This window comes from Halichondria panicea, chromosome 10 (assembly GCF_963675165.1).
Source record: "Halichondria panicea chromosome 10, odHalPani1.1, whole genome shotgun sequence".
Taxonomy (NCBI): Eukaryota; Metazoa; Porifera; class Demospongiae; order Suberitida; family Halichondriidae; genus Halichondria; species Halichondria panicea.
The window spans coordinates 1,761,836-1,787,014 of record NC_087386.1 but is presented as its reverse complement, the minus strand read 5'-3'; the positions used below and the strand labels follow the sequence as shown (position 1 = coordinate 1,787,014).

General features: G+C 41.2%; 2 protein-coding genes and 1 long non-coding RNA gene across 8 annotated transcripts in view; 2 read left to right on the top strand and 1 right to left on the bottom strand.

Annotated features, from left to right (window-relative positions):
* Positions 1-19,386, bottom strand: part of LOC135343330 (uncharacterized) — a 26,348-nt gene extending 6,962 nt beyond the window's left edge. The window contains exons 1-7 of one of the 6 annotated variants that reach the window (XR_010397128.1): positions 19,261-19,275; positions 14,353-19,088; positions 14,038-14,163; positions 8,643-8,713; positions 8,253-8,313; positions 4,165-7,923; positions 2,631-3,465 (exon numbers count right to left, since the gene is read on the bottom strand). This is a non-coding gene — a long non-coding RNA (uncharacterized LOC135343330). Of the gene's footprint in view, positions 1-2,468; positions 3,466-4,164; positions 7,924-8,252; positions 8,333-8,642; positions 8,714-14,037; positions 14,164-14,352; positions 19,089-19,260 lie in introns of those variants that run through there. The other 5 variants (XR_010397131.1, XR_010397129.1, XR_010397126.1 and 2 more) reach the window with 5 other exon arrangements.
* On the top strand, positions 6,279-7,586 carry LOC135343324 (uncharacterized). The gene is made up of 2 exons (XM_064540333.1): positions 6,279-6,420; positions 6,495-7,586. Exons 1-2 carry the CDS (start codon positions 6,355-6,357, stop codon positions 7,584-7,586), a joined length of 1,158 nt encoding a protein of 385 aa, XP_064396403.1. The 5' UTR covers positions 6,279-6,354.
* LOC135343326 (LIM/homeobox protein Lhx3-like) lies at positions 12,597-25,179 on the top strand. The gene is made up of 6 exons (XM_064540335.1): positions 12,597-12,738; positions 15,932-16,225; positions 17,770-17,950; positions 20,985-21,187; positions 23,359-23,613; positions 24,827-25,179. The coding sequence occupies exons 1-6, from the start codon at positions 12,726-12,728 to the stop codon at positions 24,877-24,879; spliced, it is 999 nt and encodes a 332-aa protein (XP_064396405.1). The 5' UTR covers positions 12,597-12,725; the 3' UTR covers positions 24,880-25,179.

Sequence of the window (25,179 nt, the reverse complement as noted above, 5' to 3'; positions counted from 1 at the left end):
GGCCTTTCTTTTCTATTTCTATTGTATTTTTATCGCTCTTCCACTGCCATGTGTACAAACCTCCACTGGAAATAGTGCACATTAACTCTGTTGATCCTCTTCTCAAATCGTCTGCGCTCGGCTGAACAATAATATGTGATGGTGTTTGAAGGATGACAGCCTTGATAAGTTGAAAAGGAGGTTGAGGCTGTGTGCAAAATCGTATTTCACTCAGAAAGACCCAATCAAAATCATGAAGCACTGTGAATTGGAACCTAATTCTGAGGTTCGTAGCACTAAGTGGTGGGAATGGCTGAATGCTAATAGTTCTGATTTGGTTGTCTGTCTGAGCCAGATCTTGATTATCAAATATCCAGGTTGAAATACTTGTTTCGTTTCGATCTCTATAGCCTGGGGCATATTCAATAACAAATAGTCTAGGTTCTGGTAAACTGATTCCATTGGCAGGACTGTTCAAGAAACTGAGCTCTATAGCAGTAATCCCAGCCATTGCTGTAGTGAGGTCAAAGTCAATAAAACTATTCAATGAGTCTCTGTTCCAAGCAATGAAATGTCTGAAATAACTTGCACTATTGAGATCAGGAGGAGATGGAATGATTGCCCGTCACCCAGTGCAACACTGTATTCACAAACACTGAATCTAACAAGAACGTTTGGCCGTGTACAATTTGATGGATAGGTGATCAGAATATCGTTGTATGTAATAGGATCACCATCTAACCACAGACCTCGATACAGTGTAGGAAGGACTAATTGGTTGGAATACAGTATGAAAATAATTCGATGCTACTTAAACTTATAGTTACCTGTTTGAGTACAAGTGAGAGCATCACAATAGCCACTGATGAGCAGAGCAGTTAGAAATAGAATCATGATTGTTCATTTAAAGACAAGAGCTAGTTTGTTAGATCAACTTTAGCTAAGTACAAGAGGAGGTATTACTTAAAAGTAGAGCTATACTCATTATAGAATGGGACATGCAGAATGGAATTATTAGTGGAAGGTATACTTATGAATTGCATGACATATTGAATATCGAGTGATCTGGACAAAGGGACGTCAACAGTGAGAAGTTTACAACAGGATGTTATTATAACATTTTCGCTATACCAAGAAAAGTCCGATAGTGAGATATTTCGAGGCAAGGCTTTGGTTTAACATTGGGCTTACTCTCCACAGGGGATCTCCCAAAGGGAGGTAAAACTGTTGGACGTCTCTATTGCTGCCTATTGTGGGTTTCCCAAGAACAGGTGGCTTATTAAACAGCATTGATTTCCCAGATTGATAGAGATTTCTAAGCAACTCAAAATGCTGTTGCACAATGCTATATAGACAAATTAAAGTGTCAGGGTAAATGTAACAAATGCACAACAAATTTCCGTATACGAAGCAATGATACATACAATAGTAAACAAAGACATCGACAAATTTAGTCCAGGATAATGTTAAAGGTCTGCTCAGTAAAAGGTAAATTTTTTGGCTGTCTATTTTTCTAGAAGTCGACACACACATGTAGGCTTCGTTCTTTGTCAATAACATGTCGCGTCTTTCAGCGATATCTTCATATATCACATCCTGTACAGAAATTGAGGTGTCTTCCCTTTCTTGTATGGAGAGAGAATTAGGTACTTGTACAGCTTCAGTCGAGCATATTAAGACATGTATTATCTTGCTAATCTTATTCCTCAGTAGGTAAACGATGAAGATAATGAGGAGAAGTAATACAATCACTAGGATAGTTACTACGGATACTAATCCATGCACTGTTGGTAGCAAAACATTATTAGAAGTAGTCACAGGTAGTGTAGTGAGAGGGGGTGGTGTAGTGAGAGGGGGTGGTGTAGTGAGAGGGGTGGTGTAGTGAGAGGGGTGGTGTAGTGGGAGGGGGTGGTGTAGTGAGAGGGGTGGTGTAGTGAGAGGGGGTGGTGTAGTGAGAGGGGTGGTGTAGGTGTAGTGAGAGGGGGTGGTGTAGTGAGAGGGGTGGTGTAGTGAGAGGGGGTGGTGTAGTGGGAGGGGTGGTGTAGTGAGAGGGGGTGGTGTAGTGAGAGGGGTGGTGTAGTGAGAGGGGTGGTGTAGGTATAGTGAGAGGGGTGGTGTAGTGAGAGGGGTGGTGTAGTGAGAGGGGGTGGTGTAGTGAGAGGGGGTGGTGTAGTGAGAGGGGTGGTGTAGTGGGAGGGGGTGGTGTAGTGAGAGGGGTGGTGTAAGTGTAGTGAGAGGGGGTGGTGTAGTGAGAAGGGGTGGTGTAGTGGGAGGGGGTGGTGTAGTGAGAGGGGTGGTGTAGTGAGAGGGGCTGTCCCTTCTGCGATTGTTCAGTTAGAGTTTGTTAGTCCAACTTCAGCATAATTATGAATTAGTAATGTGCGCATGCATGTGTATATGAGAGGCGGGTATAGAGGGAGTGGAATTTTTATAATTATAGATAAACAATATGGGACATGCAAAATAGAAAGTACGCATGAATTGACAAATTGACAAATTGAATGATTTACGTCAGCAATGCATGTACTGAGGTAGATAGCTATAATTTACATTTTACATAATTATCTGCCTCACTAATTTGACAACTTTACACAATGTTTGACAAACTCACAAAATTAATATCAAATCTCTGTTTGCTCAATTCTCATAACTTCTAAAAACTTAGCTACTAGATACTATACAGAATGTTATTGTAACATGTTCGCAAGTTTGATAGTTAGATTTTTCGAGGCAAGGCTTTAGGCTTTGGTTTGACATTGGGCTTATTCTCCACAGGGGGTCTCCCAATGGGGGGTAGAACTGGCTGTTTGGACGGCTTCGTTGCTATTGTGGGTTTCCCAGGAACTGGTGGTTTATTTACAGACGAACCATTGTACGGCTTTGGTTTAATTATTACTGGCAGCATGGGAGGGGGTCTTCGAGGGGATACGAGTTGGGCTGATCCTCGTGGGAGGGCAACAGGTTTGGCAGGAGATGATGGTAGTGGTACCTGGTAATCATTTCCTGTCAGGTCTTGTTTCGATACGGATCCGGAATCAGTTACTTCTTTCAAACTTGGAATGGAGACGTCACTACCAGCAGAGTTGCCTTGCTCGTTGCGTGGATTAGTAATACCAGCTGTAGCTACTTCATTAGTAGCACTAGCTATAGCTACTTCGTTAGTAGCACCTGTGAATGAGGTGGTGTGCTGGTATAGTGGATTGTCCAAACTCTCAGTCAGAGGATCTGGCACATCGAATGGTCGATTGTTGAGAGATTGTCTGTCGTAATCACTTACTGGAGTCTCTTTGTCTCGAAACGAGTTCTTGAAGTTGCGAGAGACGTGGATTGTAAATTGTGATCTCTCTTTCATCTTTTGCTTCGTTATGTAGATAATCACTAGAAGGATAACGATTGTGATGACCAGTGCGAGAAGGATGAGACCTACTATCACGGCAACGGCTTCGGCCTGGATGATGCTCGAATGTTTCTCCATAGAGACTAGATCTAGTGGGAGTGAGTAGTTAAAGCAACACACACACACACACACACACACACACACACACACACACACACACACACACACACACACACACACACACACACACACACACACACACACACACACACACACACACACACACACACACACACACACACACACACACACACACACACACACACACACACACACACACACACACACACACACACACACACACACACACACACACACACACACACACACACACACACACACACACACACACACACACACACACACACACACACACACACACACACACACACACACACACACACACACACACACACACACACACACACACACACACACACACACACACACACACACACACACACACACACACACACACACACACACACACACACACACACACACACACACACACACACACACACACACACACACACACACACACACACACACACACACACACACACACACACACACACACACACACACACACACACACACACACACACACACACACACACACACACACACACACACACACACACACACACACACACACACACACACACACACACACACACACACTCTCTCTCTCTCTACTTAATTACAGCTGTTATACACCACACATGACTGTTGCTGTATACATAGCAACCAAATACCAACTGAAAACTAAAGCAAACTCAACTTACCTGTACCTTGTTAGCTGTACCTCACTTGTTATTGCACTAGTACTGTCAAAGTCTAACCCACACATATGTAGTACTTCCTTTCTGGGTTTGTTAGTATGACCTTATATAGTTGGAAGCTTTCTTCAAAGGTAGCCATTAGTCTGCATGTGTAGGTGGAATACATACAGTGCACTACACACATACAGGCAGTTTCAGGTGTATTAAGTATTAGGTGAACAGGCACGTTATGAAAATAAAAGTTGAAACCATCACATAAACAGAGATAGTACAGTAACACGTAAAACTATATAGTAACACATTTAGAGTCATCAGTAATTTAATGTTCGTTTCTGCAGTTTTACTTTCAGTGTAAGACAGCTGCACTGGGTTTGGATGGTTTGGGTGGTTTGGGGGGTTTGGGAGGTCGTTTGGGACTGTTTTGCACGACTGTGTGCATTGCTTCGCTATTAACATAAATGTGACTCTCATCAGTCGTGGGGGATGGTTTGCATGGTTTTGGAGGGGCAGGGGGTTTCGATTTGAGCGATTTCTCAGGGCTGGCTGTTGTTTTATCAATAACTGGAGCGCTATTAACATAAATGTGACTGTCATCAGTTGTGGGGGGTGGTTTGCATGGTTTTGGAGGGGCAGGGGGTTTCCATTTGAGCGATTTCTCAGGGCTGGCTGTTGTTTTATCAATGACTGAAGCACTATTAACATAAACGTGACTCTCATCAGTTGTGGGGGGTGGTTTGCAAGGTTTTGGAGGGGCGAGGGGTTTCGATTTGAGCGATTTCACAGGGCTGGCTGTTGTTTTATCAATGACTGGAGGCTCTTCAGTTTCCAGGGAGACATTCACTTGGAATGTGGAAGTTAGCTCAGTACTTGCATCTTCGTAACCGCTCGTATGGCTCTGTCCAGTTGACATGTTCTTGATACAGAATTCATTTTCCACTTCCACATTGGATTCCCGGTCTTTCTCTTCATGCATCTTATTCATTATCGAAGTTGCATCATCATACTCATTTGTACCATCTCTCATAACACCATAGCTGAGTGGAAAATCTTCTCTTTGGACTATATCGAAGGAATTCTTCTGCCGATGGTTGTACATTGCCAGGACAACAGCAATAGCAATAGTAACTAGTAGAATTAGAGTTAGCACTACCCCAACTGCGACAGCACTGACTACAATAATATCCATTTCTTAACGAACTCTTACTCAGTGATTGTGAGTGAGTGCAGGTACTTTTCGTTAATAAGTGCGTGTGTGCTTTCTTAAACCTGTATGTTTATTCAACCCACATGTGTACACGCCTTGAACACACACTGTGTCCATTAGTAGCTGTTTCAACATAAATTATACATAGCTAAAGTATATGCACTCAGGTAGTGTACCGGCCCCCATTATTATGCAATAAATTATGCCCAAATATACCCAGCGTTCAATAAAGCATCTTTGAACGGCCATAACTTTGTTCCGTTGGTACAAACGATAATTCATGAAAACTTAGAATGAGCTCGTTAAGATGTATTTCAAGTCTAATAAAATACCATGGGTTATATAATAAAATACCATGGGTTATATAATAAAATACCATGGGTTATATAATAAAATACCATGGGTTATATAATAAAATACCATGGGTTATATAATAAAATACCATGGGTTATATGGTCATTTCCGAAAATGGGAAATTGTGGCCCGTTCCAAATTTGAGAATTGAGCATACCATCTGATAAGCTCCTTATAAGCTTTCAGAAAATCATAAAAGCGTTGAATTTTGATCACCAGAACTCTTGTTACAGAGCCGACTCTAGTCCCAATTGTACAACAATCTACGAATGTATTACTAATGTATACAAAATAGACGTAAACTTTCACTTTCACTTCAGAAACAATTGTTTGTGCCATACCATTCTCCAAACATTTAGAGAATGGTTTAGCTTTACACTACGACACACAAAGACAAAAGACGTACTGCACTATCTCTCTAATGTGTAAACCTGTTGCTGCAATTCACAGATATTGTCAACCATCAGTTTATGTGTGCTCGTGTCGTTATTGTTTACTTTGTCACACAAACACATGTCTAGTTAGTTGATCTATCTACGGAGAGTTACTTTCACTACTATGCAGCTAGCGACATCAATAGAACAACTACATGTATAATAGTGAACAATCCAAGTCGTTAGTCAATAGCTGTCGTAATGCCAAGAACACACTTGTTTGTGGCTGTGCTACTAAGTATCCAATATGCTCAAGGACAGAACACAGTGAGTTACACAAAACATAGCCAGTTCAATAAAATAATACCTGCATGAGTGTTTAATGCTTATTTTACACACAGACATACAATACAGCTACTGTTACTACATATAGTACATGCACAGATGTTAGCCCTGTGACTACTATGACTCCAACATCAAAGGCTAGTACAGCTGAAAACACACAAGGCTTCACGAGGAACCCAAGTGAGACTTCTTCTTATAATACAGTGTCTACCACAGGAACAATTACACGGAGTTCGGTAGATTTATCAGTAACTAAAGCTACATCTCAAGCACCTTTGGGCAAGGCTACCATGAACTCCACTATGGTAATAAGACCAACATCAGTGTACACGAGTGATACAAGTACGCCTCAAGGATTGTCTACTTATCAAACAAAGTTAATCTCACAAGAACCTATGAACACTACAACAACGCCATTAACTGTATCAACAACACTATCAGTAACAAGTATAACCCTAGTATCGTCGTTTGCTAACGTATCAACAATGCCCCCTACAGTAGCCATTTTTACAACGGACGTCACAACTACAGCAGCTCAAGAAAAGGAACTACTGCTACCATTATTCTATATCATAATCATAGCTAGTGTGGGGGCTACCCTCTGCCTAGTGATCATCACACTACTGTTGTACATGCTCTGTCTAAGAGGGAGGCAGCGAAGAAAGAAAGTAAGGAGGAGAAGACGGGACAGCGAGAGAGTGTCATTATGTAACCTCGAACGGACCAATAGCAGTGGCTCGTCGCATTCAAGCATCAGTGGTCACCAAATGAGTATTGTGAATAGAACTGACGTCGTTATAAGGCACAAATCGGCGAAGAATTATACAGACAGTTTAGATCGACGCAGTAGTAAGCTTGGTCTATGGTTTAGCAAGGGCAGCTTGAGACCAATGTCGACACATACACCGACTTTAAACTGCTCTACTTTCAAACCCAACCAGCAACTCTACCTACCTCACGTACAAGTACAGGTGCACGTCAACAACGAACTCACACCTGGCCACTTTGCGGCCGAAAGTCGAGTGGGATCGTATTGTAAATTGGACGAAGAAACAGAGAGGAACCCGTTACCGCCACACCAAATGCCACGCCCCTCAAGCACTAATAGCGAGAACTCTCTAGTCGAACAAATGTTGGCTACTCGGTAAATGAATTGACTAGCTTGTGTATACATGTACATACCACACCCTTGGCTTAACACACTGTCCACGAGCAGAGACTGCCAATTAATCCAATTAAGCATTATGTTATTGTGTATTTTACGTGTGTCAGCATTGCCTGTAACAAACAAATATCACACAAAAATTATCACACACCCACTCCCAAACATAAAGTACTCGAAAATTAAATTGTTCGTAAAGTAAGTTTTAGTCAGATTTGCTTTGTACGTACGTATGTATATTTGTCTCTAAGCAACGGCCCTTGACTGTAGTAGGCACTGTATGGTTCTTTACTGCAAGGCTCTCTCCTACGGGTACTTGCGTGCTGCGCAGGGGGAGTGGGTGTGGTTAGTGGGTGAGCACATAGATACACACTAGTTCACTTTAGTTCTATACGTAACAGCTATTCATAATTCAATTGTACTTAACACTACCCTTTACCAAATATTATTTCCGCTCACAATCAAACGTACAAATATAAGGGTCCCCACACAATACCTGGTGTTTAGAAGGTCTTTTAAAGTATGCATTCTTCAGATAAAGAGGGCTCTACCCCAGGGCAATAAATCATCCTCCAGGCAACCAAATTATGACGTACCAATTATCGGTGCATAGCATACACAAGAGGTATTCACAGTTCAATAGGTGACATACCTACAAACAGATGTCAGGGAGGTTGAAATGACGAGCACATAATTAGAACATTCTTCATCGCCTGTGGCGGACACAAACAACTATACGTAACAATGACAACCTTATCTTATCTCCAATTAGTTTATACAACCCTTCTCTCCCCCCCCCCCACTTGTTACATGATACACATAACACTATCTGTTTCATCTATGAAAACTGATCCGCTAGATTAGGACAGTTATGATGATTCTGTGGTAAGAATCAAATGGCCTGTGGAATTAGTGCGGCTATAGGAAATTAATCGTAGGCTTGTATAACAACACATCAGAGAGTGCACTTAAGTACACTTAATTAAAGGTAACAGGTCGAGTTAAGCTCAGGAATTTTGAACTAACATGTATGAGAACTCACGTAGCGTGTACTTGCAGTGTCTCCTCCAATGAATTAGCCTGGTGCTTGTAATAACTGACACTTGGTAGTGGCTGCAGGAAAGAGATGCAATTAAATGCTGCAAAGGGAAGCGATTGTGTCCCTCCTGTCACATACACAACATTCACTATTATAGTGACCACAGCTTTCCTACTGTAAGTTCAGGGACAAGCCACCAAACATCACCAGTGACATGTTTACAGCTGTTACAGTATCCAATACATTGTGAAATGGGGGGAAGGGGAATTTTGTGAGTGTCTGGGGGGCTTTAAGAACTGAACCCCTGGGTACTAATTACACCCACAATTACCGGATAATGGAAATTAGCAACCACAAACAGCAATAGACTAAATATACTTAAAACCACAGCATGTCCACTGGCGGGTGCAGTTCTATTTCCTACGCTGTGTACACACATTTTACTAAAACTGCTAAGAAATTCTAACCCCATTTATCAAGACATAGCGTGGCACACAAGCTCGACACCAACACACAATACAACACAAGACAATGGGTTTATAGCACCAACACACAATACAACACAAGACAATGGGTTTATAGCACCAACACACAATACAACACAAGACAATGGGTTTATAGCACCAACACACAATACAACACAAGACAATGGGTTTATAGACTACGTTGTGAAGAATATGCCCAGATATTAACTAAGAGCATCCCATGATAGATAATCTGATTATGGCAAGAGTACCATGGAGTACCACCACAAGCATTGTACTCGACCTCAGTACCTCACCACATAACCCGCCAAGAAAAGGAAAACCAGCCAAAGATAGACATCTTCAATTACTTCCGGCAAAAGGTAGAGCTATCTATCTCCGACGTAAGATGTAAAAGATCGAGCTAGCTAGCAATATAAAGTTTACTTGTACAGAGTTACATAGTTATAACTTAGTTGATGAGTGGACTCAAGGAAACAACAGTTGCACTCATTTGACAGAGACCAGGATGTAGTTTGTGCTGAGAGAGATAGCTAGTCACTAATAGGACCACCTACGGTAATGGCGACGGGTGAGAAGACACAAGCTCTAGACAAGGTTATAGTTATGCTGACGAATATACTAGCTAGCACACAAGTCATCGCTTCCTGTGAGTCTAATAAATTATATAGCTATATAGCTCTAGAGCAATTACGAGTGGTACTAACCAGAGGTACTCGGTGAACTTACAACGTTACGTGACCACAAACGAGGGGAGGGGCATTACGTACATACAGGTGACAGAAATTAACTTTAAAGCTGTAACTTATGAATTGTTGGAAATGACGTAATGATTATATTGACACGTATTCGGTAATTATTGCAGGGGTACGTGGAGAGTCAAATATCTACCACTGGCTGCAATTTCTCTCACACCTGCATCGCTAATCTAATTAACCAATTAGCATATGGTCTGTACAATAAATAACAGGGAGTGCACTTTATTAGATTACTGATTAGCAATGTGAAGGTCCCAGCAACACATAGCACAGAATGGAGAGATATAATCACGCAGGCAGTTTCCTACAAACGTACTAAGCTACAAAAGATCTGAGAAGATCACCTAATTGTTATTCAACAGCCATGTTACGACTTAATGATTTGAAAGTCACCATCATTCTAACACCTAACAACCAGTATAATTATACGTTTAGTATTTGGGTTGCCATGAGAATACTAGTTATAGAACATTGGCTACTATAACACAACGATCAACTCAATGGAAAAGAAGGTGTTTGGACTACATGGGAATTTAATAGCTAGCAGAGGGAATTTTTTTCGAAGAAAAATGTTTCCCTCTACGTAAAATGCTGCCAGAGAGGGGGGCGAATATAAATCATTCGATTTTTTTAAATCAAAGTGCTATACACCATATTACTAGAATACGTCGCTGGAGCCAAGTCAGCAGAAATTTGCAATCTAACTATTGCATCTGGCAAGGATTGTGTGTTATCACCAGTACTAGCAAGGTTTCATTTAGGATTAAAGGTTTTGGGGGGGGGGGGGGGGGTGTTGATGCACGTCGCAAAATGTTTAGCCACTCCCACATTTGTTGACCACACCCATATTACATGCTAAGCATCACAGTAGATCTAGTTTACATATTGCACATCATAGACAGTACTAATGTGATGATATCATATTCTACAACATTTTGGGGGGAGGGTGCCCCCCCCCCCACTAGATGAAACCCAACTTTACTTTTGCAAAGTGATCAACGCTTGCAAAGTTAGCAAATGTTTGGCAAAATATTCTAGTAATACGCTAACTCATAAATGAATATGTACAGTGGAACCCCTCTATAACGGACACCTTTGGGGAACAATGTTTTGGCCTTTATACAGAGGTGGCCTTTGTTGAGAGGTTGTTTTGTACACAAACTGTTCATTTGGGACCTGGGTGCCTGGCCATTTATAGCTACTGGCCTTTATTCGGAGGTGGTTGTTAGCAGAGGTTCCACTGTACTACCGTATAGTGCGAAATTTTCGAGGCATTTAAATTTTGTGGAATGGCCCTAATTGAATAAATTTCGCGGGTTGACTGCTTACCTGAAGCATTCCCAGGTCATGCCTTTAATCTTTAATTGCACGTTACAGCATATAATTAGAACAATTTTCGTGTAGAATTGCTAACCCTCGAAAACAGCGAAAATTAAGCCCCTTGAAAATGTCGCGCTATATGGTATAATTATGCCTTTAAATCCACATTTTCTTATTATTGGTATATATATTATTAGAGAAGGTCCCTTGACAACATACGAATGTAGTGGCAAGCACATGGTGGTTATCTGACTTATCCAACAATAATTGCTGAAATTGGACAGAAAAATAGCATTCTAATTCCATACGTGTAATTTGCGAGTGTAGCGATCGAGCCAAATCAGCAGAAAGTGTGTACATATCCATCAAGTACCGATAATAGGTTTTGGCGTCATTATTGTTGAGAAGGCATTAAAATCGCAATGTTTGATGCTCGCAAAACATTGTAGCAATGAGAGACTTACATAAGGTACAACTTAGGACACAATGATCTCACGTTACCATAGCAACCACATGTTTCCATGGCTAGCGTTCAGGATACTTATATTAAACTACAACAAAGAAAGAACCTCTATATGCCCCCAACTAGTCCAGCTGAAACCCCCAATTTTGGCTTCATGAGATCAGCCCCTAGTGGGATAGCTTTGTACAAACAGGATCTTGCCTAGTTACCTCAACCCAATCACTCAATCACCTGTGGCAACTAGCTAGCTTAGCAACATTATCATGCTGTGATGATCTATATAATTATGTCATGATCCAGACTAAAAAAATTCCACACACCAGACACATACTTTCCCAGCCTTTCCTAGCTTAAGCCTTCTAAGCCAGTTTCAACTGGTTTCCTAGAGATAGCGCCAGAATGTACATGGAAATATTATATGTAGCTATAATTCAACCCCAACTACTAAATTCGGCAGTCTATTTGTGTTGAGTTTGACCTTCATAAAGTTTCATAACTTTGTCATACTTCACTGAAATTTAAAGTTTCATATACCATTGGATTCCTTGTTAAAAAGCGCTTCTACCTATATGCTGTGGAGCTAGGCATCATAGATGTACAATGCAGTTGTTGTTGTATTGAATGACACCCAACACACTCTAGGAAATAAGCTCTTTAGCTCCTTTAGAAGCATCCTCTGCCTGTATCACTAAACTCTGCAAGTCTATCTCTCATGCAGTCATAGTCCAGTAAGTATATATTGTGCGCATGCGTGACCAGAAACCTGTGTGGATCATGAGATAAAAATAAACGAAAAATTGGTAGTGAAACACCGCAAGTAAGAAATATTAGTACACACAGCTAAATACTCACAATGCAAATTTGATAGTATGCCAATTCAAAGAATGTTTACAGAGCACTGTTGGCTATGCACAAGAACAAAGGGGAAATAGAATGATTGGAATTTCAAGATTGGGGGCATCTTAGTAATTGATGTACTTCTACTGGGGGGAGCCCAATTTTAGTATTCAAGCAAGTGGCTAAGTTTGTATTGTTGTTGAAGAAGAACAAGAGGAGACAAATGAACGGATTAGGTGAGGAAGGATGTGGCTTGAGTAAGCAGCGTAATTTATTTGCTAAGATATGTTCACTGATAACATCAAGGCCTAGTGATATCTGACCCAGACAAATTGTGGCCAGAAAACAGTGTTATAGTAGAACTCATAGAAATTGTTTGTGCTGCAAAATCACAAAAATTAATGCAGTAACAAAGGAGCTGGCTTTTTGTACTATCCCTCTATGTACAATTAAGCTAGAGAGGCTAGGGCGGCAGGCCATTACATTAATGAGGGGGGGGGGGGGCTGATGGCCTTATAAATTAAATGAAGACTGCACTTGAACATTGGAGGCTTGTGGTGTACCTCAAAAACGGTATTTTTAATCCACCCAAATGATCTTACTGATGATTCCTATGGGAAACAGATTACTACATACACAATCATTGCATAATCAATATCCAGTGGAATTTCTGATATAAATGTTTCTGTGAAATATTCACCCTAAAATGACATCCCACACATCATCCTAGCTTTAAGCCTATCTATACAACACAATAGTATACAAGTAGCTGCTATTCCAGAGTATAAAATAGTAGGACAACTCAACCTGTACACGCGATATGTGTCACAGATCCACAGATCACAGGGTTTTAACTTCCTAATGACATTTCCCAAGAAAACCCAACACACTCACTAAGAAAGGTATACATTTGTATACCTCCTAGGCCATGGTTTCTAAGAAGATAGTCACATAGGTAGCTAGTTAAAAACAGGTATTTCAGCAGAATTAAAATGCTCCAGTGAGTGGGCGTACAGTAAAAACACTGCAAAAACCCAATAGCTTGAAGAGGTCAGTTCCACCATATCCCATATGCCATAATTATCCGCTCCCCTGGCTAGTCACATGCCTAGCTATCTATCTAGGACAAGACCACATGACCACATTAGAAGGATGACCCAGCGCAATAATGGGAAGGTGGGTTTGAATATTACATTAGGATCAGTGGATATTGGATTAATCACCATCAAAGACTATATCTGAATGGGAGAGGATTTCTTTCTCACAGAGGCAGACTAACAACCATGGAATTTCATTATACAAAGCCAGTGACCTATAGCCCCAATAAATAATTTACCACTTAAATTTATCATTATAGGGAGGTATAGGTTCTTGTAGTAACCTGTGAGCCTAGAACCTTGTATAGTAACCGGGGTACCCATGTTCATGCAATCATGTTCACCTGAGAGTAAGGTCTGACCTACACAGAGATATCATATTGAGTACCTTACACACAGAAAATGATATGTACAGGAACCATAAACACATGAACTCACCAAGAGGTTATTGATTAGTGCTGAGTTCACCCAGCAGAGTTCAATGAGCAGGAAAATACAGAGAGCCGGCAGAAATTCAGAATAGATATAAACATTTGGTGATATCATCTCTACATGACGTAACGACTATTGAGGGATAACAACGGTTGCATTTAGAGAATGGAAGTAATGCCTCTTCCACAAGACACACACATTTGGACATAATTATTACATGTTGAAAAATAATTGCAAGACTGGCAGTATTATAAAATTTAATAATGTACTGTACAATGTAATATCAATGGAGACTCAGACAGCATGCATTACATAATTCACCGTATCCAAGTGCTGTAGCTTGCAAAACACTTCAATTCCAGGGTGTAGCAGGACTCCATTACTGTACAAAGCATCTCTTTGAGGCCGAGGGTACTATCAACAAGGCAGCTGCCTCTTAGCTTAGTCCATGCTGCTTCCTGCTTGACTAAGAGGGGGGCGTGGTGACCGCCTTGTAAAACTTACTGAACAGGATTGATTGAGTCGATTGAGAGTGAATTAGCAGAGGCCCCGGCTCTTATAAATCAATACCACTGAAGATCAGAGAGCTCTTAGAACATACTAGTTTGTGAAGTCTAATTCTGCAGGAGACCATTCGAGGAGGTATGTAGACTGCACGTTTGGTTGCATTAGGATAGAATTTGACAGGAATTTTACTAGCTAATAAGGGTGGTTTTTCAAGCTGAGATTATTACATACTTTGTACCACTACTGATAGTAGGCGGGCCTGGCTGCCTGGAATTTTATTATAGCTAGCTCCAACAAGAGATATAACTGGCTTGTATATAACAGTATAAATCTGTGTAGATATATAGATCTATATATACAACCACTTAACTGTAGGCAATGCATTTGAACTCGTGGCAATAATACATTGCAAAGTTTCTGCAAAGAGATATCATGTATTTTGCTTGTAGCTAGGGCTATTGTGTATAACATGAGAAATTTGTAACTTCTGAGACATGAAAAGAAATCCCGGAAACTATTTTCCGCCCCCTGCCCCTATCATTAAAATTGATCAGCTTGTAACCCCCAGTTTTTCGTGTTCAGTGAATCTACATTGAGACCCAACCCTCGCTGCTCTTATAGCATATTAATTGGGAGGCGTGAATTCATCAGGCATTCTAGATCTAGTTTCAAACAAGCGGAGAAAATTAAAATTCACCAATTTGTTTAGGGGCTCAGTTGAGTGAAAAGAATTTGGAAGAGCTAGTGCAGTGCAGAGACAAGAGCTGTTTGTAGGTCCTGAGAATCAGTATAGGGTATGTTGTGTGTCAGTAGCTGTTGTATAATGTCTGTATAGTGGTTGATTGGGACCTGAAGACACTTGTAAAATGATCTAGTGAACGTTAGATGTGTTAAATGCATTTTTCAGCCTGTAGCTAGCGTCCTTATTAATGCTTCTATAGCTGTGACTGTCTCGCCAATTTACACCTTGGCTTTAGCGGCCATAGGTGGCAGCCTGGGCAATCAACACCTCTGCCTGTGGCCCATAGATGTGGCCTAGAGTAGGTTTTATCTCTACCTGGCGCCTTACACACCCCAATAAGAGAGGTTTGAGCATCTGTTCTTATCAATTCTTTGAGACTGTATTTAGCGCTCAGTTGTCTGGAACATGGTGCACCTTATCATACACTTGTGGTCATGCACCCTAATAAACTAAATATCAATTGTGTCAGAAGGCTACTAGTAATGTCACCACCACCATATGCATTGGTACTCTTTGTTTTATAGTTATTGTTATGGAGTCCAACTCTGTATTGTCTTTCCCTTCATCACTCTATAATCAATATTTCAATTTTACTTCCTTATTTGTTCCATTGCCCTTACCTCTCTCCCCCACACACGCATGCACGGCCAGGTGTAATGGAGTTTGGTTCAGGGTCGTACCCCACCCCCTCTCAAGGCATCACCCTCATACAATCACCAGTTCAATCGTCTGGAGGATTAACTCTTCAAGTACAAGCTCCTCACAACCAGCCGCAGGGGCTAACGCTTATACCCGCCCCCTCGCAGGTATCCAACCAGGTGGGGGGTCTGTCCCTCGTACAGACGCCCACGCAACAGTCCCCCCTAGACCCCCAGCAGGTAATATCTCAAGACTTTTCCTTCAACACCATCCAGGAGCAGCAACCAGACCATCACTCGGGAGCGAGTAAGTTTAAGGATGGTGTGTACTGTGCAGTAGCCATGTTCTGGTGCACAAAAATATTTACTGCTTGTGTATGTCCATCCATAGTGTCAATATCATGTGACTAGCTGCTGGCTATTGTATGTAGGATTGCATTTCTTTATTTACCTTTAGGCCCTTAGTAGCACCCTCCTATGCTCTGCTACAGCCTCAGGCCTTCCTACAGCCTCAGGCCTTCCTACAGCCTCAGGCCTTCCTACAGCCTCAGGCCTTCTTTCTCAAAACCCCATGGAGACCTTGGACTCAGCCTATAACTATTACATAATTGGTCATCCAGCAGCAACCCTAGATATTAAATTATTTATTGGTCCTGTCTAGCCTGGGGCAGGTTTGTGTCTGGTGATCTATGCTGCCAGGAAGTAGTTAAACAGGATTAGTGACTGCATCCAACTGTTCTTTGAAATTCATTTATTATAATTCTGTGGGGGCGTACTATATAGTGGTTTGTGTTGCTCTGCTATGATTTTATTTACTGAGACTAAAAGCGTAATAATAGCTTGCACAATGGTATACATTGTAATAGCTGCATGGGTCATCCCACATTTATGGGCTGCATGTGTAGGTCTAAGCTCAAGAGATACAATGTTATACAAATTGTGGTTTTATAAATTGGTCATATTGTAGACATCAAAAGAACACGCTAATCCAGTTGTTATTTTTTTCTGGTTTTGTGTTTGGATATGCCCCTACCATAGTAGTGTCCACCTGTTGAAGCCAAATTTATATCTTACTATTCTTGCAATGCATATCTTCAAAGACGCGGAAATTCATATCTCCTGTTTTTATAGATCTGACAGATACTAGTGACTATAGCTAGATCCAATGACCAAATTCATATCTGTTCTGACATGAATTTTTTTTTATAGTTTTTGATGGTTCCCAATAGAGACCACCCATGCTTCATCTCATATTCTGCTAGTAAAGGTCCATGTCCCCCATTACTCCAGCTCTAATATAGTATGTTGGTTTGTTTGTAGTATGTGAGTCTACTCACCTAGTATATTACTCTTCCATTATTCTGTCTCTTTGACTGCCCGCTGCTGCTTATCTCTAGCCAGGTGTGATGAGTAATGTGGGGAATTAACAGGTTGAAGGTGTGAATGCTAGCGGAATAGTTGGACTAATTGAGGCCACGGTTGTATAGTTTCAAAAGCCCTCTCTTTTGCCTTTTTTAGTGATGCTTATTTTCGGGTCCCATCAGATTTGTATTTCTAGGCATGCTGACTAAATTGGCTATGTTTTTCAATTCCATCTTGTTAAAACATCAAACTAATGTTAAGCATTATTTGTGTGATGAGTGGGGTCTGCCATAGATAAACTTACCTCTCTTTTATCCTGAGTGGGGACCACCTACTCAATCTCTTTAAAAATGTTGATCAGATAATTGTCTCTATTCAAAAAACCCAGCCACACACACACACACACAATCTGCACACGCATTGAAGTTCCTTTCCACACACCTTCACTATTCCCACACCCTCACAAATCCGCCCCCTCCCCTCACACAGATAGCGGCAACATCCCCTGCTGTGCTGGTTGTCATCACCCAATAGTCGACAGATTCATCCTTAAAGTTCTTGACAAGCCGTGGCACTCTAAATGTCTTCGCTGTGTGGACTGCGACATGCTGCTCACAGACAAATGCTACTCCCGTGATGGCGAGGTCTTCTGTAAGGCAGACTTCTCAAGGTCAGGCAAAGTTGGTACTTACGTACAGTAGACTCGTTAAAGCTTGGGGACATTTTTTTCTTGTATTATTATTTTGGTTTCACTATTAAATGTTATATGTAAATAATAGCCAGTTATGGTGTTGTATGTATGCTAGGCTAAAATTGTAGTGTCTCTAGCAATTTTATAAATATGTAATTATTATGCTTTGGACTTACGTGTACAGCCAAGTTGATAGTATTACCTAAGCCGTCATTTTGATTATAACTGAAGTAATACTGCACTGCAAACACTGGCTAGTTCAACTTGAGAGAGCTAGATACCGTATATGCTTGATCAGGAGCCGCAGCTACTAAATGTTTCATTTTGCTGGAAGAGGAGGCTACAATTCCTGAGAGGCCACTGTGAGCTCCAGCTAATTTAATACCTTTAGTTTGTCATCAAAAATTATTTTCATCTGCATAAACTTGAACTCTGCCATGAGAAATTCTTTGTGAAGCACTAACAAGTTGCTACCTGTACCTATTAGCTACGTACATGCAGCTAGCTGCTAGTATTAATAATTTTTCTCGCTGCCACGTGCAGAAATGCTAGAGTCAAAGTTCACTGAGGCTACTATTTGAGAGCGGCCTCTGATCAAGCATACACGGTAAACTGAAATAACGCTGTACTGCACACACTGGCTAACTCAACTTGGGAGAGCTAGTTTACCAACACTTTAGTTCACGTGAAGTAGGGTATCATACAGGATTTTGAAGTAGAAGGGTGAAAAGTGAGAAAATAAACCAGAAAATGTTGCTAAAAAAAGGTCAACTGTTATTTCAATACCCAGCTATGGACACTCAGTTATACAGCTAGTACTTGAAGGGGGGGGGGGATTGGAGCTAGGGGGGGATATCCCCCTTCCCCCCCTGTATGACACCCTGTGTAGGTCAGCTTTTTTGTCTAGTCTGTATTGCAAGTGTTGTTTACCTTTCATTTTGCGCATCATCCATAATAGTAGCTAGATCATTTTCATATTGTAAGGTTACCTCATGTATGAATGGTGGTCCCTCCCCCATACTTGTGTGCATGTTGCACGGCTGTAATCGGTGGCCCCAAGAGTCCCAAGAGATGTTCAAACGTGACTTGTTGGTATTTCCCATCTCTTGAGAAAACTCTGATTTTATAGATAATATATACTGTAACTGTTGATGTGTTACAGTGTCAGTATACAGAATAATTATAGATGGCTTATAATAAATTATGTCAATGGTTATATAAGTATGTATTTATACTGTGTTTTAGGCGTACATTGTAGGAACTTTAGGAACCTTTTACCGGAAGCGAACCTTGTTTTGTGGGAGGAGGCCTTACTTTGTTTATCCTGATGCATCCTAATGTTGGCACTAAGATATCTCTTTGTGTATGTTTCAATTCGCTCAAGTTGAAAAGCACATGCTACGTTGTGGATATGACATTTCCTTAGACAAGGGATAATTACATTTTTTTATTTAGGTCATTCCCTATTATACTTAAATGGCTTGTTTTAAATAATAGACCAATTCCCAAATGCCCTGCATTTTGTGTAACTACACACACACACACACGCGTGCGCCGCGCACTATTAATTCAGGTGTGTTATTTTGTGTTAAGGTACATAAGTGAACTCTTAGTCTTTGTGTCCTCAACAGTGTGTTTATTTGCTGCTTGTATGCTGTGAGGTATAATTATCTTAAGACCAGGCCCACTGAAGGCACATTTTGTTGAAGCTGCGCTGGCTGTTAATATTCTTTTGTCATGTTGATAATGACCTCTGCTGTGGTTGACTAGAAAACCTGTTGGAATGTAACACCCAATAATACTAGGTAGCGCAAATAGTTATGACCTATGACCTACTTGTATAGCCCTGCTCCAACCACATTTATCCGTTTAAAGCAGTACTAGGTTTTTGTGGTCCTTTTTGTGGCCTCTATGCTAGTAAAATCTCTCAGACTAGAATCACTAGGACCCTCTGAAATATGCCAGGCTGCAAATTGAATTGCTACTGTAGGCACCTAGTTAACCTAGTTGATATAAGGGGTGTATCTCCACTTAGCTGATTATGTAATAGCCTGCTCCTAATGGGTTTGATGTGTTAGAGCCTGGGAGCTATAATAATATTGTTGTCCCCTATAGAGGTCAATTATTCAGGATTGTTGCCCTTTGTACCCTATAGGTTTCAGTGCACCACCTGTGTTACTATATAGCTGGAATATGTGTTGTGTGGTATTACTTGGTTTGCTTCCTTGTGGCCTCAGGCACTTCAAAGCTTTACTTGAAACCCAATTTATGCTAGGGTGTTCTTAGCATAAGGAAGGCATAAGGAAGACTAGGAGATTTGCTCTTAGTATTGGGTACCAAAGCATAAGGAAGGCATAAGGAAGACTAGGAGATTTGCTCTTAGCGTTGGGTACCAAGGCATAAGGAAGACTAGGAGATTTGCTCTTAGTGTTGGGTACCAAGGCATAAGGAAGACATAAGGAAGACTAGGAGATTTGCTCTTAGTGTTGGGTAGCAAGGCAGAAGGAAGACTAGGAGATTTGCTCTTAGTGTTGGGTAGCAAGGCATAAGAAAGACTAGGAGATTTGCTCTTAGTGTTGGGTAGCAAGGCAGAAGGAAGACTAGGAGATTTGTTCTTAGTGTTGGGTACCAAGGCATAAGGAAGACTAGGAGATTTGCTCTTAGTGTTGGGTAGCAACTTGAGGCTGGCTTCCCTTGTTTGGAGGTACAATGTACTGTGTTATGTAACAAAAAGGTGTTATGATAATTGGAGAATGTGTTTAATTGAATATAGTTCCTTTGATGTTGTTTTGTGGGTAGCAAGCAATGATAGTGCAAGTTTTTCTCTCCCCCTTGCGTGTCTTGTGTAACCTTATCACTTACCAGCTACCACTGCCCCTGCCCCTCATATTTTAACACCCCCCAAACTCACTCAAGATTTGTACCCCCACACAGCTACCCCCATTCACTAACCCCTCACATTTTAACCCCCCATACCTACCTATACCCCTCACATTTTCCAACCCCCCTACAGACGATTTGGCACCCGGTGTGCAGGTTGTAATCAGCCCATCCCTCCCACTCAAGTTGTGCGAAGAGCCCAAGAGAACGTATATCACCTCCAGTGCTTTGCCTGCTTCATCTGCTCACGGCAGCTCTCCACTGGCGATGAGTTCTACCTCATGGACGACAAAAAGCTCGTGTGTAAAGCCGACTATGAAGCTGCAAGAGCAAAAGGTGAGTGCACACGTTGCAGCTCTACAACATAGTTATAAAACTGAGGGTTATGATAATTTATTGTGTTAATCAATACAGTTCCAAGTGGACTACCACAAAACATTAGCTCTGTATCAGTAGTTGTAGGGGGATAGTTTGGTCATCTGTGCATTTTTTTTTCTATGTGAGTTTTCATCAAATGAGTAAGCATTCAGTTATGTAAGATTGTCCCTGGTTAATAAGGTGGGCTCCTTCACTATAGCTGTTAGTCTCTTACTTTCTTTGCAAGTAACAGTGATTAGTGTGTTTCTTCATGCCCCAAAAATCAAAATCTCACACACTGTGTGCCTGCGCCAGCTGTGGTTGTATGGTGGTTGTATCAAGCTTCACCTACTCATTACACCTTTGAATTAGAGTGAGATAACCCTTTGATGTGTAGCCATGAATAGCTAGTGAGTGAATGGAGTGACCTTCCAGTTGGGCGGTTATATAGACTGACCTTTCCCACAGTGGTGGCATGTGTAGGAAGTTTTGCTGTGCTGGCCTGGCCGCTAGAAATAGTGTTTATGAGATTTTGTGGTCTCCATTCTTTTCTAATGGTTGGGTGTGTGTGCATTGGTGAATAGAGTACTCAACACAAATGGATTATCAACCAAGTGTGAGCCCTTCCCTGGCATTGCCTTTCACATTCTATAATATCTCCATACAGGGCAGGGCAATACCTCAGATGTCTGCACTAGCTCAAAATGTCTGCCAGGTTCAATTTGGCTAGTCTCTCTTGGCTACCCTCTCTTGTAGCTTTACCTAGGGACTGTATTTGTGCACGCTAATATTGTTTGCCTCTAGTGCCTACCCTGGCAGCGGGTGTGCTGTAGTATCCAGGAGTAACTACATTATATGACCATGCATTTCTATTGTGAACCTGCACTTCTAAGCAAGCCTTTCTAATTAGTACTTTGCTGCCTAGAATGTTTGACATGATATCCTTTGTGACAGCAGGCTAACTGCATGTGTTGAGTTGCAGGAAGACAAGGTGTTAGCAGCAGCTTCTACGTGTGCATGCATCCATTCTCACGCATTTTTATGTACAAGTGATAATTTCTTTGTTCATAAGCAAAAAGTTAGGAGGGGTGGTCCTAGTGTGCCTGAAATGTTACTGTAGCACATAGATGATTAATTTAGTTTGCATGTACATTGTAGTTGGTGGCTAAAGGGATGAATGTGGCACACTATAGAGTTACCAGGGGGATGCTGAGTGAAGGGATTCACTCCTTTTCATGCTAAGTGGTTCAGAAATGTGATAAATTCTTTAGTTCAGGAGCTTTGTCAACTGTGGCTAGGGAGGGTATATTTGGGGAGAGGAGGGAGGAATTGTAGTTTAGGGGGGGGTCTTGGGGTGGGGGTTTGTATGATCAGCTTTGTGTGTATATTACTGTTAAAGGAAATCTCTTGGTAGTTAAATGAATTTTCGCTGGTTTGACAGTGGCTAAAATTTCTGTGGAACCCTTTTATCTGGTTGGCCTGCTATAAATTGGTAGACATAGTTTCTATTATGGGAAAAACAACCACAACACTAATGTCTGCTGTAGTCACTCTTGCCTTTGATTAATCAGCTTAATCTGTACTTGATACCCAAATCAAAGGCACTAATGTTCCCTTAGAATAACTTCATAATCAGGCTCCCTGACAACCGCATATAGGTTCAGAGATAGTTTTTTGGGGTTTCAGATCCTGTGACAATCCTATCACCCATGTATACAGTGCATTGAAGGGCTACTATTGACCGCTGGTGTATAGACCATAGTTGAGAAAGCACTACTGTGTTGTGTGGCGCTGTGTCTGTCTTGAAAAGTCATTCTTAGTTGTGGAGAATTTTGTCTCACTGGGTGCTGTGTAATTCCCTCCAGTTCACATGCTGATAATGTGCACCCTGTAAATACAGCCAATGCATAATTATACTGTAATAGGCCGTATAGCAGTATCCATGCATGACTTTATGTAGTGAATCATAATACATGCACTGGTCTTGAATAACTAGGAAATGACAAATTAACATTTATCATTTATATAGTCAGCTCCAACACAATGGAGAGTGACTTAGAGAGATAGAAATTTTACCTCTTAATTCATGCTTTATAACTATGATCACATGTACTATAACAGACCCTTGCTGTCACCTTTCTCCTCTCCAGATGGCAACCAGAAGAGGCCTCGTACGACTATCACTTCCAAGCAGCTGGACACCCTCAAGGCTGCCTATTCTGTGAGCCCAAAGCCATCCCGCGCTGTACGGGAACAACTGGCCAATGAGACGGGACTGGAGGTCCGTGTGGTTCAAGTGTGGTTCCAGAACAGACGAGCCAAAGACAAGCGAGGGGGTAAAGGGGACGAAGCGGGTAGCCCCACGCTGAGCAGCAGTCCCACAGCAGATGGTGCCCCCTCATTAGGTACAATATATAGTGGACTCTAGTGTAGCGCTGTGTATGTGTGTGCAGAGTATAGTGGGTTCTCTGTATTTATTTTTGCAAACATTTGTTGTTGCTATGCACCCCATCCCTTGCAGTAGTGTACACACTGAGCTCATACTACTTAATGGCATTGTGATTTTTCTATAGTGTGTAGTACAGCGGTGCAGTTTTTTGTAAAGTGCATGCATGTACATGTAATAGGTTGGTTTACAGTTCTTTGTATTAAAGCTTCATGCATGTGATAGTAGGTTTACCTCCAATTTGAGTTCCATCTGTACAGCAGTATACGGTTTGGTGATCTTATGTATACATGCATGCAGTTGTGTTCTTTAAATGCGAACCTCAGAATCACTTCCAAGCAACAGAAAGGACTCCAGTTTAACATCAAACATGCTGCAGAGCTTATAGATAGATGGAGCTTATAGAATGGATAGGACCTGATGCATGTTTGTTTGTAGACTTGGGTGAGTATGTTCTTATTTCTTCATGCGTCAACCTTATAGAGTCTGCATGTCTTGCTCTAGTTGTTATCTTTTATTGTGATTGTTTTTTTTGTGCTTTGTTGGGTTTAGACTGCTCTGATGTTCAGCGTGTATAGACAAATAAGCTTTCAATGTATCTGCTTGTTTTGTGTTTTCTTTGCTGCAATTTCTCACTGGATAAAGTCTGCCAACATAAACTGTTACTTGAAAGAAAAGTCACATGCTGTTGTTCATATCTACACTAGTAGCTATAGCAGCAGAACAAATTTCTTTGCTGCAATTTCTCACTAGATAAATCTGCCAACATAAACTGTTACTTGAAAGAAAAGTCACATGCTGTTGTTCATATCTATACACTAGTAGCTATAGCAGCAGAACAAATTTGCTTTCATTTTGGCTGTGCATGCATGTGTATCAGACTGGCAATGGATAATTATAGCCCTCCTGTATATATCTAAGCTAATTACCCCTGAATATATATCTCTGGTCAAGTTTCTATATAACTACACCCTGCATATAATATATCCCGTTACTGCCCACTTCACTATTAGATTACAATTAACACTTGCCTGTTGTCTTCTTAATTCTGCCCTTTGTACAACATCCTCTGATGTCAATCAAAGCTTGTGTCAATTGCATGGGCCTGTGTGTGTGCATTAATTATATCTCCTATACCTTCACTACTGACCCCCTCTCCCCTCCCTCTGTAGGTGTTGTCTACTGTGGAGGAGATGGCTCCTTTTCACAAACCACAAGTGCATGATGTCTCCCTGACTGTAGGACGATAACTTATTATTCTCTAGAGCTATACCTCAAACACAAACACGTATACAGAACAAAATCAAGACCCCTTGAAATTTAGACGTAACGATTACATGTACTGTTCTGCTGGCCATCTTTTTCCCCATCCATCCATTTTTTTCTCTCTTCCTTCTATGTACTTCATTTCTAGTTTTGATTTGTGTACAGGACTTTGTGTAGCTTACTTTTTTTCTTCGTTGTGTATATACGAAACTATGACCACCATCATAATCACGTCATGTGATAATGTTATCCCCTCCTG